The 13,486-nt window shown below is 46.0% G+C and overlaps 1 protein-coding gene across 8 annotated transcripts in view; it reads left to right on the top strand.

Annotated features, from left to right (window-relative positions):
- kif13a (kinesin family member 13A) overlaps window positions 1-13,486 on the top strand; it is a 60,239-nt gene that overhangs the window by 30,302 nt on the left and 16,451 nt on the right. For 4 of the 8 annotated variants that reach the window (XM_061820668.1, XM_061820667.1, XM_061820662.1 and 1 more), the window contains exons 14-26: window positions 1,355-1,485; window positions 1,681-1,767; window positions 1,834-2,009; window positions 4,149-4,380; window positions 7,224-7,386; window positions 7,469-7,612; window positions 7,703-7,843; window positions 8,350-8,514; window positions 10,100-10,273; window positions 11,534-11,685; window positions 11,773-11,938; window positions 12,038-12,184; window positions 13,155-13,187. In XM_061820668.1, the coding sequence (XP_061676652.1) occupies window positions 1,355-1,485; window positions 1,681-1,767; window positions 1,834-2,009; window positions 4,149-4,380; window positions 7,224-7,386; window positions 7,469-7,612; window positions 7,703-7,843; window positions 8,350-8,514; window positions 10,100-10,273; window positions 11,534-11,685; window positions 11,773-11,938; window positions 12,038-12,184; window positions 13,155-13,187 (1,911 nt within the window). The remainder of the gene's footprint in view (window positions 1-1,354; window positions 1,486-1,680; window positions 1,768-1,833; window positions 2,010-4,148; window positions 4,381-7,223; window positions 7,387-7,468; window positions 7,613-7,702; window positions 7,844-8,349; window positions 8,515-10,099; window positions 10,274-11,533; window positions 11,686-11,772; window positions 11,939-12,037; window positions 12,185-13,154; window positions 13,188-13,486) is intronic. The other 4 variants (XM_061820665.1, XM_061820663.1, XM_061820666.1 and 1 more) reach the window with 3 other exon arrangements.

Raw genomic sequence — 13,486 nt, 5'->3', positions numbered from 1 at the left:
AAGCGTGCATACATGCGGCGTAAGTGCCTGTTTGGACGCAGGTGTGCTGCGATTGGCTAGCGACCAGTCGCAGGCAGCGTGAAGATGGCAATTCGAATAGTTGAGGTGAAAAAAAAAAACCCCGCACACGTGCGAGATTTATAAAGATGTACAGTAATCCCTCGTTTTTCACAGTTAATTGGGACCAGACCCACCCGCGAAAAGTGGAAAAACCACAAAGTCGGGGTAAAAGGCTGTTTTTTGGGGGGGGGATTTATAATCTATCAATGCGGCTTCCCGCTACAGTACTGTACAAATGTATGCTGATGTTTTTTTTAAAAAGAACTATTTTAATTTAATTTTTTAATTTTAATTTTATTATTATTTTTTGCTTCGTAGGTCCTTGTCGTCTTGCTGGGGATGCCGCATTATACCCTATCAATGCGGCTTCCCGCTACAGTACTGTACTCATGTATGATGGCGTTTTTAAAAACATTTTTAATTGTAATTTTTATTTTATTATTATTTTTTTTTTGCTTCATAGGTCCTTGTCGTCTTGGTGGGGATGCTGCATTTTCCCTATCAATGTGGCTTCCCACTAGAGTACTGTACAAATGCATGCTGTTTTGTATTTTTTATTTTTATCTTTTTATTTTGTATTTTTTTTGCTTCATTAGTCCATGCCGTCGCACCGAGGATGGCGCATTAGTACATAGTAATCTGACAGTGTTTTTTCTTTTTTTGTGGGGGGGGGGGCGATGCACCGAATCAGCGATGGGTGATCCGCAAAGTAGAGAGGGTTTACTGTACTCCACAATTATTTCCTCTGGTCTGCTTTTACATATTCAAGTGAGGTGCTAATTTTTCTTGATTTCTGAAAAGTAGGCATCAAAGCGATCTGTTGTTATGTGTTCAGTTCACGGGTAAATGTCGATGAATGTTTTCCAATAGCAGCTGCCAAAGGCGTAAATAGCTCAAAAGCCAGCGCGGGTTCATTTTCAACGTATCGTAAACAACGCGCACATCTTGAAAAACCGAAGCGACCCGCAGCACAGACCTGCAGCCGTGTGAGGAAGCGGCGGCACAACGGGCCTTTGTCTCGGTTCCGCCATTTCAGCGTGGAATGACCGCAGCAATGTGAAATGGGTTCGTCTGTGCGGGCTTGGACATCCGTAGAAAAAGGAGATGTTTGTCTAACAACGCCCACTTACGAAGCCAGAACGCAGCACATTTTTTTTCCACTTTGGCCTGATTTTGCCCCAGTTTTTTTTTTCCAGGCTCGGTTTTGTTTTCTCATTTTGTCACAACAAATCAGGCCAAACAGGAGAAGATGCCGTTCTGGTCCGCTGAACACGTTTTTCCCACCTGTGCGCAGGAGCGCACGCACGTCGGCGCCGACACTTCTCAGGACATCCAGCTGTTCGGGATCGGTATCCAGCCGCTGCACTGCGTCCTGGAACTGTGCGCCGACGGCGATGTCACCCTGATGCCCGTCGGGAACGCCCGGTGAGCCGCAGTAAAAACCGCTCGCAACTTTGTCGAGCGGCGCTTGGCGTGAGCTCACCGCGGAGGAATCTTGAGCGTTCCGCTCCGATATCACCAGCTCGTTTCCCCTCTGACGGCGGCCGGATTGTTCAACCTCTGTGAGTTTGTTTCCTGAACGGACGCAGAAAATCATCCTACTTGACATTTTCCCCGCAGGACCTGCGTGAATGGAACAATGATCGACTCGCTGGTGCATCTCTGGCACGGAGACCGCATCCTCTGGGGGAACAACCACTTTTTTAGGTGCGCCGCCGCTTCGACTTTGAGCCCGACGCGTGCAACCAAAGCTCACGATAAAATCCGTCGCAGGATCAATTTGCCGAAACGGAAGCGGCGGGACCGTTTGAAGGAGCTGGAGAGGGCCTCCCCCAGGGAGAGCTTCGCGGAGGTGGACGTGGAGACTGCCAGCGAGGCGTCTTCGGAGCAGGACTACAGCTACGAGTTTGCCCAGATGGAGGTCATAATGAAGACGCTGGGAAACAACGGTAATTAGGAAAAGATGCGAGGCCCTCAATCCGCGAGAAATTACAGATCTTAAACGCCTCATTTTGGGTCAGCGACGCCACTCCCACTTTATCGTAGTATCTTTTAAAAATGCCAGAAGTGTCAAATATTTTTCATCAAGCGTGACGCCGGCTTTTTGAGTGCTCCGCGTGATCTCGCCAGTGATTTGTAGCCACTCAATTAAAAGTTCGACGGCGCGATGAACTCGGTGAGACTTCCACTTCTTAAAAAAAAAAAAAAGTAAACGAAACCTAACAAATGTCAACAAAACTTTTTTGCAACTAAGAAAATACAAATATATTACAAAAACAATACAATATTGTAATGACAGCATTTTATGAATTATCATTTCACATTTGTTTTTTTGGCATGAATATGTCATGAAAGGCATTTGGAGCCACTCGCTTAAACGTTCCTTCCATCCATTTTCTGAGCCGCTTATCCTCACAATGGTAGTCTGCATTGATTAAGAAATTAGGTAAAATCATTTAGAAGTCATGAACTCAATAAGTCTAAACCTTGGTGTCAAACTCAAGGCCCGGGGACCAGATCTGGTCCGCCACATGATTTTATGTGGCCCGCGAAGGCAAACCTAGTGTGTCAACTTCCATGATTTTTGGGAAGATCTGTACCATCCATCCATTTTCTTCACCGCTTATCCTCACGAGGGGCGCGGGGAGTGCCGGAGCCTATCCCAGCTGTCAACGGGCAGGAGGCGGGGTTACACCCTGAACTGGTCGCCAACCAATCGCAGGGCACATGGAGACAAACAGCCGCAATCACAATCACACCTAGGGGCAATTTAGAGCATCCAATTAATGTTGCATGTTTTTTGGGATGCGGGAGGAAACCGGAGTGCCCGGAGGAAAACCCACGCAGGCGCGGGGAGAACACGCAAACGCCACACAGGCGGGTCCGGGATTGAACCCGGGACCTCAGAACTGTGAGGCCAACGTTTTCCAGCTGATCCACCGCTTAAAAATTGGTGTGATCAATTAGCGGAATTTGTGGATCACGTTTTTGCCCCCAAGCCCAGAATAAAAATGCCCATAAAGCGTCTCTAAAATTCAGTCTGGCAAATTAGCGCGGTGGCATAATTCACATCTTGAGTTTGTACAACCAGATTTTGAATTTGCATTTTTTTCCCTCTTCTGGGTTATTTAATTGGAAACGGGCTACCGAGTAGAGAAAAGAAGAAGGAGAGACGACAAGAACACGATCAGACAGATTCAGTCGGCCTTCCGGACGAATTATCATGAAAATGTGTTTATCGCGCAATTACATTACACTAATGGTCCAATTAAAATCATCACTCTCAATTGAATATGAATGCTGGAAAAATAATAAGTCAGGGTTTTTTTTTTCTAGGCGCCATCTGATTTGCAGAGGATACGAAATCTACACACACACCCCAGTCCAATCATCTGTATTTTTGTGATATAAAAAAAATGAAAAATCAAACCATGATGCCAGCACCATGTTTTATTATTATTATTGTTGGGGTGTAATGAGCAGTCTTCCAGACAGAATCCCACCTACCTTTTAAGAGATTTTGTAATTGTCACATGCAAGTTATAAGAGGGTGTGCACACTTGTGCAACTTGTTTTATTTTTATCTCCTCTTTCAAAAAGATAAAAAAAAAAACAAATCTCATTTGATTTGTCCAATTTATAGGGAAAAAAATGGTTTATAGTGGTCTCAGTTTAGGCGGCAAGTGGGTGGAAAGTGTTGGCCTCACAGTTCTGAGGTCCCGGGTTCAATCCCGGCCGCGCCTGTGTGGCGTTTGCGTGTTCTCCCCGCGCCTGCGTGGGTTTTCCTCCGGGCACTCCGGTTTCCTCCCGCATCCCAAAAAACATGCAACATTAATTGGATGCTCTAAATTGCCCCTAGGCGTGATTGTGATTGCGGCTGTTTGTCTCCATGTGCCCCGCGATTGGTTGGCGACCAGTTCAGGGTGTAACCCCGCCTCCTGCCCGTTAACAGCTGGGATAGGCTCCGGCACTCCTGCAACCCTCGTGAGGATAAGCAGCTAAAAAAACAGCTGGATGGATCTTGTCCTGTAAGTCGTCAACAAAATTCACGTCTGGCATTGAAACACAGCTGCACCGTGTGTTTCTAGACCCCATGCAGAATGTGGTCCAGGTTCTGGAAAAGCAGTACCTGGAGGAGAAGCGCACGGCTCTGGAGGAGCAGCGGATGATGTACGAGCGGGAGCTGGAATCGCTTCGGCAACAACTTTCCCCCGAGAGAACACAACAGCACCACCACCACCACCACCGCAGCAGCAGCGAACGCCTCACGTTCCAGACGCACGCGTCGCACGGCAAACTGCGACTGTGGACCGAGGAACGGTTGGTGGGACGCAAACGGAATTTCTCTCGAAGCTACTCCCACACTTTCGGGGTCATTTCTGTCACGGGCCACGTTGAGAATGTGAAAGCCTAAAAAATTTCATCGCGTCATCATATTTGCACACAAAATTTATGAACTCGGGTCACTGATGGTGCAGTGGTACACACGCCTGCTTTTGGTGCGGGCAGTGATGCTGTCGATATCTGCCCTGCGACTGACCGGCGACCGGTCCAGTCCAGGGTGTAGTCCGCCTTTCGTCCCGAAGCTAGCTGGGATAGGCTCCAGCTTTCCCGCAAACCTAGTGAGGATAAGCGGCTTGGATAAGGACATGACAATTTATAAACTACTTTTGGAATCGGTATTCAAGGGTAGTTAGTTTTTCTACTATTGTTCAATTTTGGTGCCAAAAAAATACCTGTAAGATCTCAACATTGTCATTTATGATATATGACAATTTGAAATATTGGTACAGATTTTGGCACAGTTCTGAGGTCCCGGGTTCAGTCCCTGGCCCGCCTGTGTGGAGTTTGCATGTTCTCGACGTGCCTGCGTGGGTTTTCTCCGGGCACCCCGATTTCCTCCCACATCCCAAAAACATGCAATATTAATTGGTCACTCAAAATTGCCCCTAGGTGTGATCGTGAGTGCGGCTGTTTGTCTCGATGTGCCCTGCGATTGGCTGCCGACCAGTTCGTGGTGTAACCCCGCCTCCTGCCCGTTGACAGCTGGGATAGGCTCCAGCACTCCCCGCGACCCTCGTGAGGATAAGCGGCAAAGAAATGGATGGTTTAGATTTTCCCAAAAATCATGGAAGTTGACAAACTAGGTTTGCCTTTGCGGGCCACATAAAACCATGTGGCGGACCAGATCTGGCCCCCGGGCCTTGAGTTTGACACCGAGCTTTCGACTTTGTGAGGTCGTGACTTCTAAACTATTTGACCTCATTTCTTAATCAACGCAGATTACCATCTAACAGTACATTCCATTTCTAAGTGGGACAGTTCATTCTTCCCCACCCCCTCGCTGTTTTTCTTTTTTCCCCACAGGGGGTTATCCTATAAATACGAGGTTCAAACCCATCCTAAAGATTGAGATACTGCAGGACAGTTTTTAGCGCAGTGAGTAATGTGAAATTACAGCTGCGCCCGTGATGTGAAGATAACCGGCGTTTAAAAGTTGCCACTGGAAAGACTTCAGTGAAGCGAGGCTCTGGGTCCAACTCTCGGTTTCTGGTCAGGTCAAACCACGAACTGAAACATCGCCACCCGAGCAGCTTTCGGCTGCAGTTGTCCTGGATTTCGTTTCAAAGCCTGCTTGGAAATTCCAATTTTGCGTGTCTCACTTGTTTTAGTTCCGGACTTTTGCCACTCATTGTTGGTCAGCTATTGTGGACGAGGTCGCGATGACAATACGCACAGCAGTTGTCGTACACGACTACTGTCATTCCCGGCCTACAGAGCGCACCTGATTATAAGCCTCACCCAGTACATTTGTAAAGGAAATACCATTTGGTACATAGATAAGCTGCACCTGCTGCAAAAGCCACAATTGCCCACATTGAAACACGAGATATTTACAAAGAAAGACGGTACACAGAAAGAGTTTTCAAAGTTTTAATACCTTACCTTAGCTTAACATAGCAACAACGTGGTAGCATGAACATGGCTGGTAAAAAAAAAAAAAAAAAAAAACTTACCCGCAAAAATCACTGAGACATGGCAGCAACACGCTTGCGCAGTGCTAACGCTAGCGTGTCACTAACAGGGCCGGTAAAAATCACTGAGACACGGCAGCAACACGCTAGCACCGGTAACGCGAGCGCACCGCTAATGCTACTGTTTGCTTGCCACCGCCGAAGACCTCCAGCAGCAACGCTAGCGCAGCGCTAACAGGGCCGGTTAAAAAAAAAATCGGTAAAAATCACTGAGACACGGCAGTAACATGGCAGCAACACGCTAGCGCACCGCTAACGCTACTATTTGCTTGCCACTGCCGAAGACCTCCAGCAGCAACGCGAGCGCAGCACTAACAGGGCCAGTAAAAAAAAAACATACCGATAAAAATCACTGACACACGGCAGCAACACGCTAGCACCGGTAACGCGAGCGCACCGCTAATGCTACTGTTTGCTTGCCACCGCCGAAGACCTCCAGCAGCAACGCTAGCGCAGCGCTAACAGGGCCGGTTAAAAAAAAAAAAAAAAAAAAAGCACATATATTCCACCGGTCAAGAGTGCACCCTTGCGGCCGTTACAAAAAATGCACAAATTAGCCGCATAAGCCGCAGGGTTGAAAGCGTGTGAAAAAAGTTGCGGTTTATCGGCAGGAAATTACTTAAATCCTATTTTGTATAACAGTACCATAAAGTATATTGCAGTTACTAAAGCCTTTTGTATTACGTTTCTGTCGTCAGATTTGACCACCACTGTCAAAAAAAATGAAAATTTATGACTTCCCAAAGCTGCAAAAATGCACTTTAATGTACCACACTGAATAAAAACACATTTTTTCATGTATAAATCTGAATGATAAACTCAAAGGTTGGTATCTAGAAAGCTTTACGACTTGATACTGAGCTTTGTTCAGATCTAGTCGAGGTCAACGCGCATTTCATTGGGTGCTGTTGTAGTTCTTTACGTTTAATTTGTTTTAGCAGTGGTAATAAAAATATGAGAAGTGTGCCTATTTGTACATTTACTTTTGGACTGTTACCTGCTGCTGTTTTGTTAAAAAAAAAGAAAACACACATAGAGATTTAAAGTATTGCGTTTGGTAGTAATAGCCATTTTCCGTCCTTGTTTTTGTTCCTGAAATGTTGTTCTCCGTGTTTTCCTGCGCGTCAGGGACGAACTTTTCCGCCAGAGTCTCTCTCGGCTCAGGGAACAGGTCCTGAGAGCCAACACTCTGGTGCGAGAAGCCAACTTTCTGGCAGAGGAGATGAGTAAACTGACCGACTATCAGGTCACGCTTCAGATTCCCGCGGCCAACCTCAGCGCGAACCGAAAGGTCGGCCGACTTCGCCGCCGCCGATCGTTGTAAAGCGTTCCAGGCCTGTCTGAAGTGGTTTTTGTTTTTTTTTCCCATTCAGCGTGGAGCCATCGTGAGCGAGCCAGCCATCCAGGTGCGCAGGAAGGGGAGGGGAACTCAGGTCTGGACCATTGAGAAGTTGGAGAACAAGCTGGTGGACATGAGAGACCACTACAGGGACTGGAGGGAAGGCTCGGAAGAACTGGTGAGGAACAGAAAACTGAAAACATTTTTTTCAAATATTTTTTTCTTCATTGAACGAATTGTGCTTTGTGTTTATTTGCGGTACAACAAGGCAAACGGTAAACACTGTGACCCGTTTTATGAGGCGCAAGAGAACCACAACCTCATAGGAGTGGCTAACGTTTTTCTGGAGTGTCTTTTCCACGACGTCAAACTGCAATATGCTGTTCCCATCATCAGCCAACAGGGGGAGGTAAGGGTAGACCCGCGGTTAAAAAAAAAAAAAAAAAGTGGAATCAATGCGGAATGTCCGTTGCTTTTTCCATGCCACGGGTGTCAAACTCTGTTTTTATCACGGGCCACATTGAAGTTGCGGTTTCTGTCAGACGGCCGTTTGCCTGAAAACCACAAAAATCTTTAATTGACCCATCATATACACACATTCAATTTATCAACTACTTTTGGAATCAGAAATCAAGGGTAACGGATTTTGAACTACACACAAAAATGCTTGCGATATCTCAACGTCATCATTTATGATGTGACGGTTTGAAATTTTGGTTCAAATTTTAACAAAAATCATGAAAGTCGATACACGTGATTTGCCTCCGCGGGCCACATGAAATCACGTGGCGGGCCACATCTGACCCCCCGGGCCTTGAGTTTGACACCTGTGCTCTATGCTATATCTTTGTTGTTGTTTTTTTTTTTTGTTTTTTTTTTTACGCCGGAGATTCGTCTGTGTCTCTGTGTGCGCAGTTAGCAGGCAGGCTGCACGTGGAGCTGACGCGGGTCAGCGGCGCCGTCCCCGAACGCCTTTGCGGCGGCGACGACTCCTCCGAGAACTCCAGCGAGAGTAGCTGCTTCGAGGTCATGGACACCAACGGCGAAATTGTCCACATGGCCAAGAGGCTCGTTATCAGGGTAAAAATGCTCATTTCGGCAAATCTCTCCGTTGTTAGGTTGAAATCATTTTTGATTCATTCGTTCAAACGCGCGGGGATGAGGATTCTCTGCGGATTCGCGGAATTCCGAGTTTTTTCAGCTGAAAGTGTCATTTTTTGTGAGACGTGTAAATCTGTTCAGAAATTTTTTTGGGGGGTACATGTTGACGCGGGGGGCGAGGCTGCGATCAAGACCGGCCGCCGGCGTCTATCGGCACCGCTCGTCGTGCAATTTAATCACAGCTGTGATAGCGGAGAACAGCATTGCTATCTGTTAGCATTCAATTTGGCGTTTTAAATAGCGACAACGTTCCGATTTTCGGCAGCATTTTGGCGGTATTTCGTCGCTATTTTCCACTCTGATGTTAACATTGTTCTAACTTACAGACATACGTACGCACATGTTATCGAGCGGTCCGCACGTTTGCCGGTATGGCGAAAGTCTTGGAGCGAAAAGATGAAGATGGTGCCGGGGAAACTGATAAAAACCACGGGGTAAAAAAAACTGTTTCAGATGGGCGTGGCTTGAAAAAAGTGCAACCGTGCACATAGGAACGAAAACGGTATCAACTTGTCTAGCATCTTACAAAAAGTGGACGTTCCCGGCAAAGTGCCGTGCACTCTGTGTTCCGATATGATCAATTATGGATGCCAAGGAGCAAAAAATATCCAGGAGCGTATCCGAACCCAGAAACGCAAAGGTAAATTGGATGTAAATTTAAAAAATATTATATAATTGACAACTGTTAATACTGTACGATTCGGCCTATCTGTCGCACTGGCCCTGTTGATCACGCATTTTATCGTTCACTTTTATATTTTATTTCATGATCTCTCTCTCATTTTCCAAGCTGCTTATCCTCACAAGTGGCGGATCCTATCCCAGCTAATATCGGCTGAAAGGCAGAACTGAACCTGAACTGGTCGCCAGTCATATCTATCTATCTATATCTATCTATCTATCTATCTATCATCTATCTATCTATCTATCTATCTATCTATCTATCTATCTATCTATCTATCTATCTATCTGTCTGTCTGTCTGTCTGTCTGTCTGTCTGTCTGTCTGTCTACCTGTCTATCTATCTATCTATCTATCTATCTATCTATCTATCTATCTATCTATATCTATCTATCTATCTATCTATCTATCTATCTATCTATCTATCTATCTATCTATCTATATCTATCTATATATATATATATATATATATATATCAACAAATTGCTTGTGTACTTATTTCTGAAGTATAACTTGTAAGTGTAGTAGCCCATTTGATATGAATTTCACTCAGTCTACAATTTTATGTCAGAAGTTTGGCAAAATTATTTTGGTTGTTTGGACTCATATTTTAAGTTTTGAAAAATGTTATGATTGCCCTGTATTTACACCGTTAGAAGTAAGCGGAGGTCACCATTTAGAAGTGTGTTTTATAAATTTTTTCCATGAAATTTGTTTCCAAATTGGTCATTCTCATCCCTGAGCGCAGAAGAAGAGTTTCATGACTGCAGTAAGTGATTCACTTCCTCGCGGTAATATTATTTGTTTATTTTTCACGTCGCAGGTTCGCATCAGGGAGGCGACGGGGCTGCCCCTCAACCTGTCCAACTTCGTCTTCTGTCAGTACAACTTCTGGGAGCACGGCGAACCCACGGTGGCCCCCCCGATGGTCAGCCCAGAGAGACCGACCCCTCGGAGCCCCGATGCGCAGTTCACGGTCCAGTTTGACCACTGCAAAGTGAGAAAGACCTGCTAACATTTTTTTTTTTTTTTTTAGGGGGGGGTTGCTTTTTTTTTTTTTTTATTAAAGCCCAGGTGGCATCCCTATAAACATTCTAAAATATATATTGAAATGAAAATACATATAACATTATTCACTTCAACGTCTTATACGAAAAAAAAATAGATGAAAGGGGAGAGCGCGTCATCCATGCGCAAAGTTGTGGAAGTCTCATTCGACATCCAAGTGGTCGCCATATTGGCCGCATCTCCTGCCCGTGACATCACCCCGGACATTCGACATTGAAAACACGCTGTGGCCCCTACTATGGGACACGCCCCTTCAGGCACGGAAGCTCTTTTCGAAGAAGAGAACATCTCACAATCGAGTGAAGTGACCGGGGCAATACTACCCGATCGTTTCAAGCCATATTTAGATGATATGCGGATCACACTGCGACATTCGCCATTGAAAACACGCTGTGGCCCCGACTATGGGACACGCCACTTCAGACACGGAAGCTCTTTTCGAAGAAGAGAAGATCTCACAATCGAGTGAAGTGTCCAGAGCGATATTACCCTATCGTTTCGAGCCATATTAAGATGATATGCGGATCACTTCGAACTAACAGCAGACTCCCAGACAACCGTGATCGGCGGACACGGCGTCGACGGGCACATCGACACATTTAGCACCCCTGTCATACGTACGCGAATCTTTTGTTACGTTATGAAAGACGGATTACGTGGTCCGCCCCCCAAACTATTATATACACACCTACCTGTCATTTGGAACCCACGAAGCTCTCGTCCTTTGCACCCGTGCAATCCATTTTTCACGACGAACCGGGTCTTTTTGAAAAGTATGAAAAACGAATCCATCCTCCCGAGTGTTCGAGCAATATCCAGCAATGCAACGAGCCGCCATTTTGGCTAACACGAACGAACAACGAGCTACCTTCCCGCAGGTAAAACTAATAGAAACGAACAAGTCCGATTGAGCGCGCTACTGCTTCCGTCACTTCTTGTCGAATTGTCGAAAACAAATCCCTCAAGAGGATTTTCATTATCATACGAAAAGCCATATACGTCAAAATCATGTTTTATGGTGAAAAAACGGACGGGTCCATACCGCCTGCCGTTTTTTTCATTAATAACGTACTAAAAATCATCTATTTCATGACAGTGGCACTTTAAGTCATGAATTGATTTTGCAGATGACAAATGTTTAAGGCTTGGCAGAAGAACCAAAAGTCTTGTTTTTTTTTTTTTTTTGCAGGACTACGTTGTACATGTGACAGATGACTTTGTGGAGTTCATATCTGAAGGCGCGTTGGCAATAGAGGTCTGGGGCCACTGCTGTGCCGGAAACGGACGCTCTCCGTGGGAGTTAGACGCGCTGGAAGCCAAGACCCAGACGCTCCGAGACAGGTACGTAAAAAGCGGAGTCCGCCCGGATGGATAAACACGGAAGGACGCGTCGTACACTTCCCTGAATTTGGAGCACCTTCCGCGAAGGTGGAGCGAGGTGTCTCGCCGGATCGAGCTGTGGGTCTCCATCCAGGAGCTCAATGAGCAGGGAGAGTACGCCGCCGTGGAGCTGCAGCCTGGAAAAGACATCAGCACGGGAGGAGTCTTCCAACTGCGGCAGGTCGGAGGAAAAACAGAAAACATTGTGACTCATGTAATTATGTATATATATAAAAAAAAAAAAAAATAGAAAGGCATTTAAAAGTAAGCGCCAGAAGCAGCACCACAACTGAGGTTGATTTTGTCCGAGCAGGGCCACTCGCGGAGGCTGCACGTCAGCGTGAAGCCGGTGCAAAACTCGGGCACGCTGCCTCTGCTGGTGGAGGCCATGCTGTCCGTCTCGGTAGGGGGCGTCACCTTGCGCTCCTCCAAACTGCAGAGACCCCTCGACACCTACCAGGTCTGTGAAACACTGAGATGCGGAACAAAGTAGTCAGTATCGTTCTAGAGAAACTGCGTTTTTTTTTTTTTTTTTTGGAATAGAATAGTCATTTCACACTGAGTCATGAAATTATTACCGTAATTTCCAGCCTGCGAGCCGCAAGTTTTTTCACACGCTTTCAACCCTGCGGTTTATGCGGTGATGCGGTGCTAGTGTTAGCACGGCGCTAGCGTTAGCGCACCTGGTTATAAGTCTCGGTACACAGAAAGACTTTAACGCTAACGCTAGGGCCGCGCTAACGGTTACGTAAACGTTTAGGATCTACTGGCATATTATTCCCGTGTGTTCCAAGAAAAGTTTTGAAGAGATCATCCCTAAAATGATAGTCAATGACCGAACTCAGGTTTAACGTGAAACATATTACCATAATTCCGGGCCTACAGAGCGCACCTGGTTATAAGCCTCGGTACACAGAAAGAGTTTAAGCTAGCCCCGTGCTAATGGTAGGGCCACCCTAATGCTAGGGCCGCCCTTTCGCTAATACCTTAGTTAGGTCACGGAGTTGAACTTTAGTGATGATCCCTTCCAAACCTTTATATGAACAAAAATACAGGAATAATATGGCGGTAGATCCAAAACATTTTAGTATGCAGTCATAAATCTTTTCTATTTTCGTAAATAGCGTTTCACCGGTTAACTTAAAGTGAAGACATTCCAGACTGTGTTGTAATAACCTCATTTTCAGGTTCAATTGTGCCGATGAACTCATATTTCCAATACATTATACCAAAGATATCATGTTAAAACAAATTCCAATGGAATGATACTCATCCGTTAATTTACCAACGTAGATAGCTGCAGTATAGATAGATGTCAACAGGCACTTGTTTAACATCCTTCCATTCCCTTTGTTTATCGTATGGAAATTTGCACGGGCTTCAAATTGTAAACGCGCACACGTCTGACCGAGTATGTTCTCTCCTGCCAGAGAGAGATGCAAGACGATATGGATAGTTATCAGGTACCCCCCATCCTGGCACCCCGCAGCATGAAGGATCACGCGTTTGCCACGTGGCCTCTGGCTTGAGGCCCTGCGAGGGAGGAGAAAGAGCGCTGTGCCTCTCCCGACTAAAAAAAAAAAAAAAAAAGCCCCCCAAAAATCTTGCTTTATTAAACAAAACACACACGATGCTGTAATAACATTGTAACGAGCATTCTTTTGGCAGCCAAACCGCAACCCCGCCCGTCGCTGACATGGCCGGTCCGTATGCACCGCTAACGCTACTATTTGCTTGCCGCTGCCGAAGACCTCCAGCAGCA

The sequence above is a fragment of the Syngnathoides biaculeatus genome, chromosome 5 (genome assembly GCF_019802595.1).
Source record: "Syngnathoides biaculeatus isolate LvHL_M chromosome 5, ASM1980259v1, whole genome shotgun sequence".
In the NCBI taxonomy this organism is placed as follows: Eukaryota; Metazoa; Chordata; class Actinopteri; order Syngnathiformes; family Syngnathidae; genus Syngnathoides; species Syngnathoides biaculeatus.
This window is presented reverse-complemented; position numbering and strand designations above follow the sequence as displayed.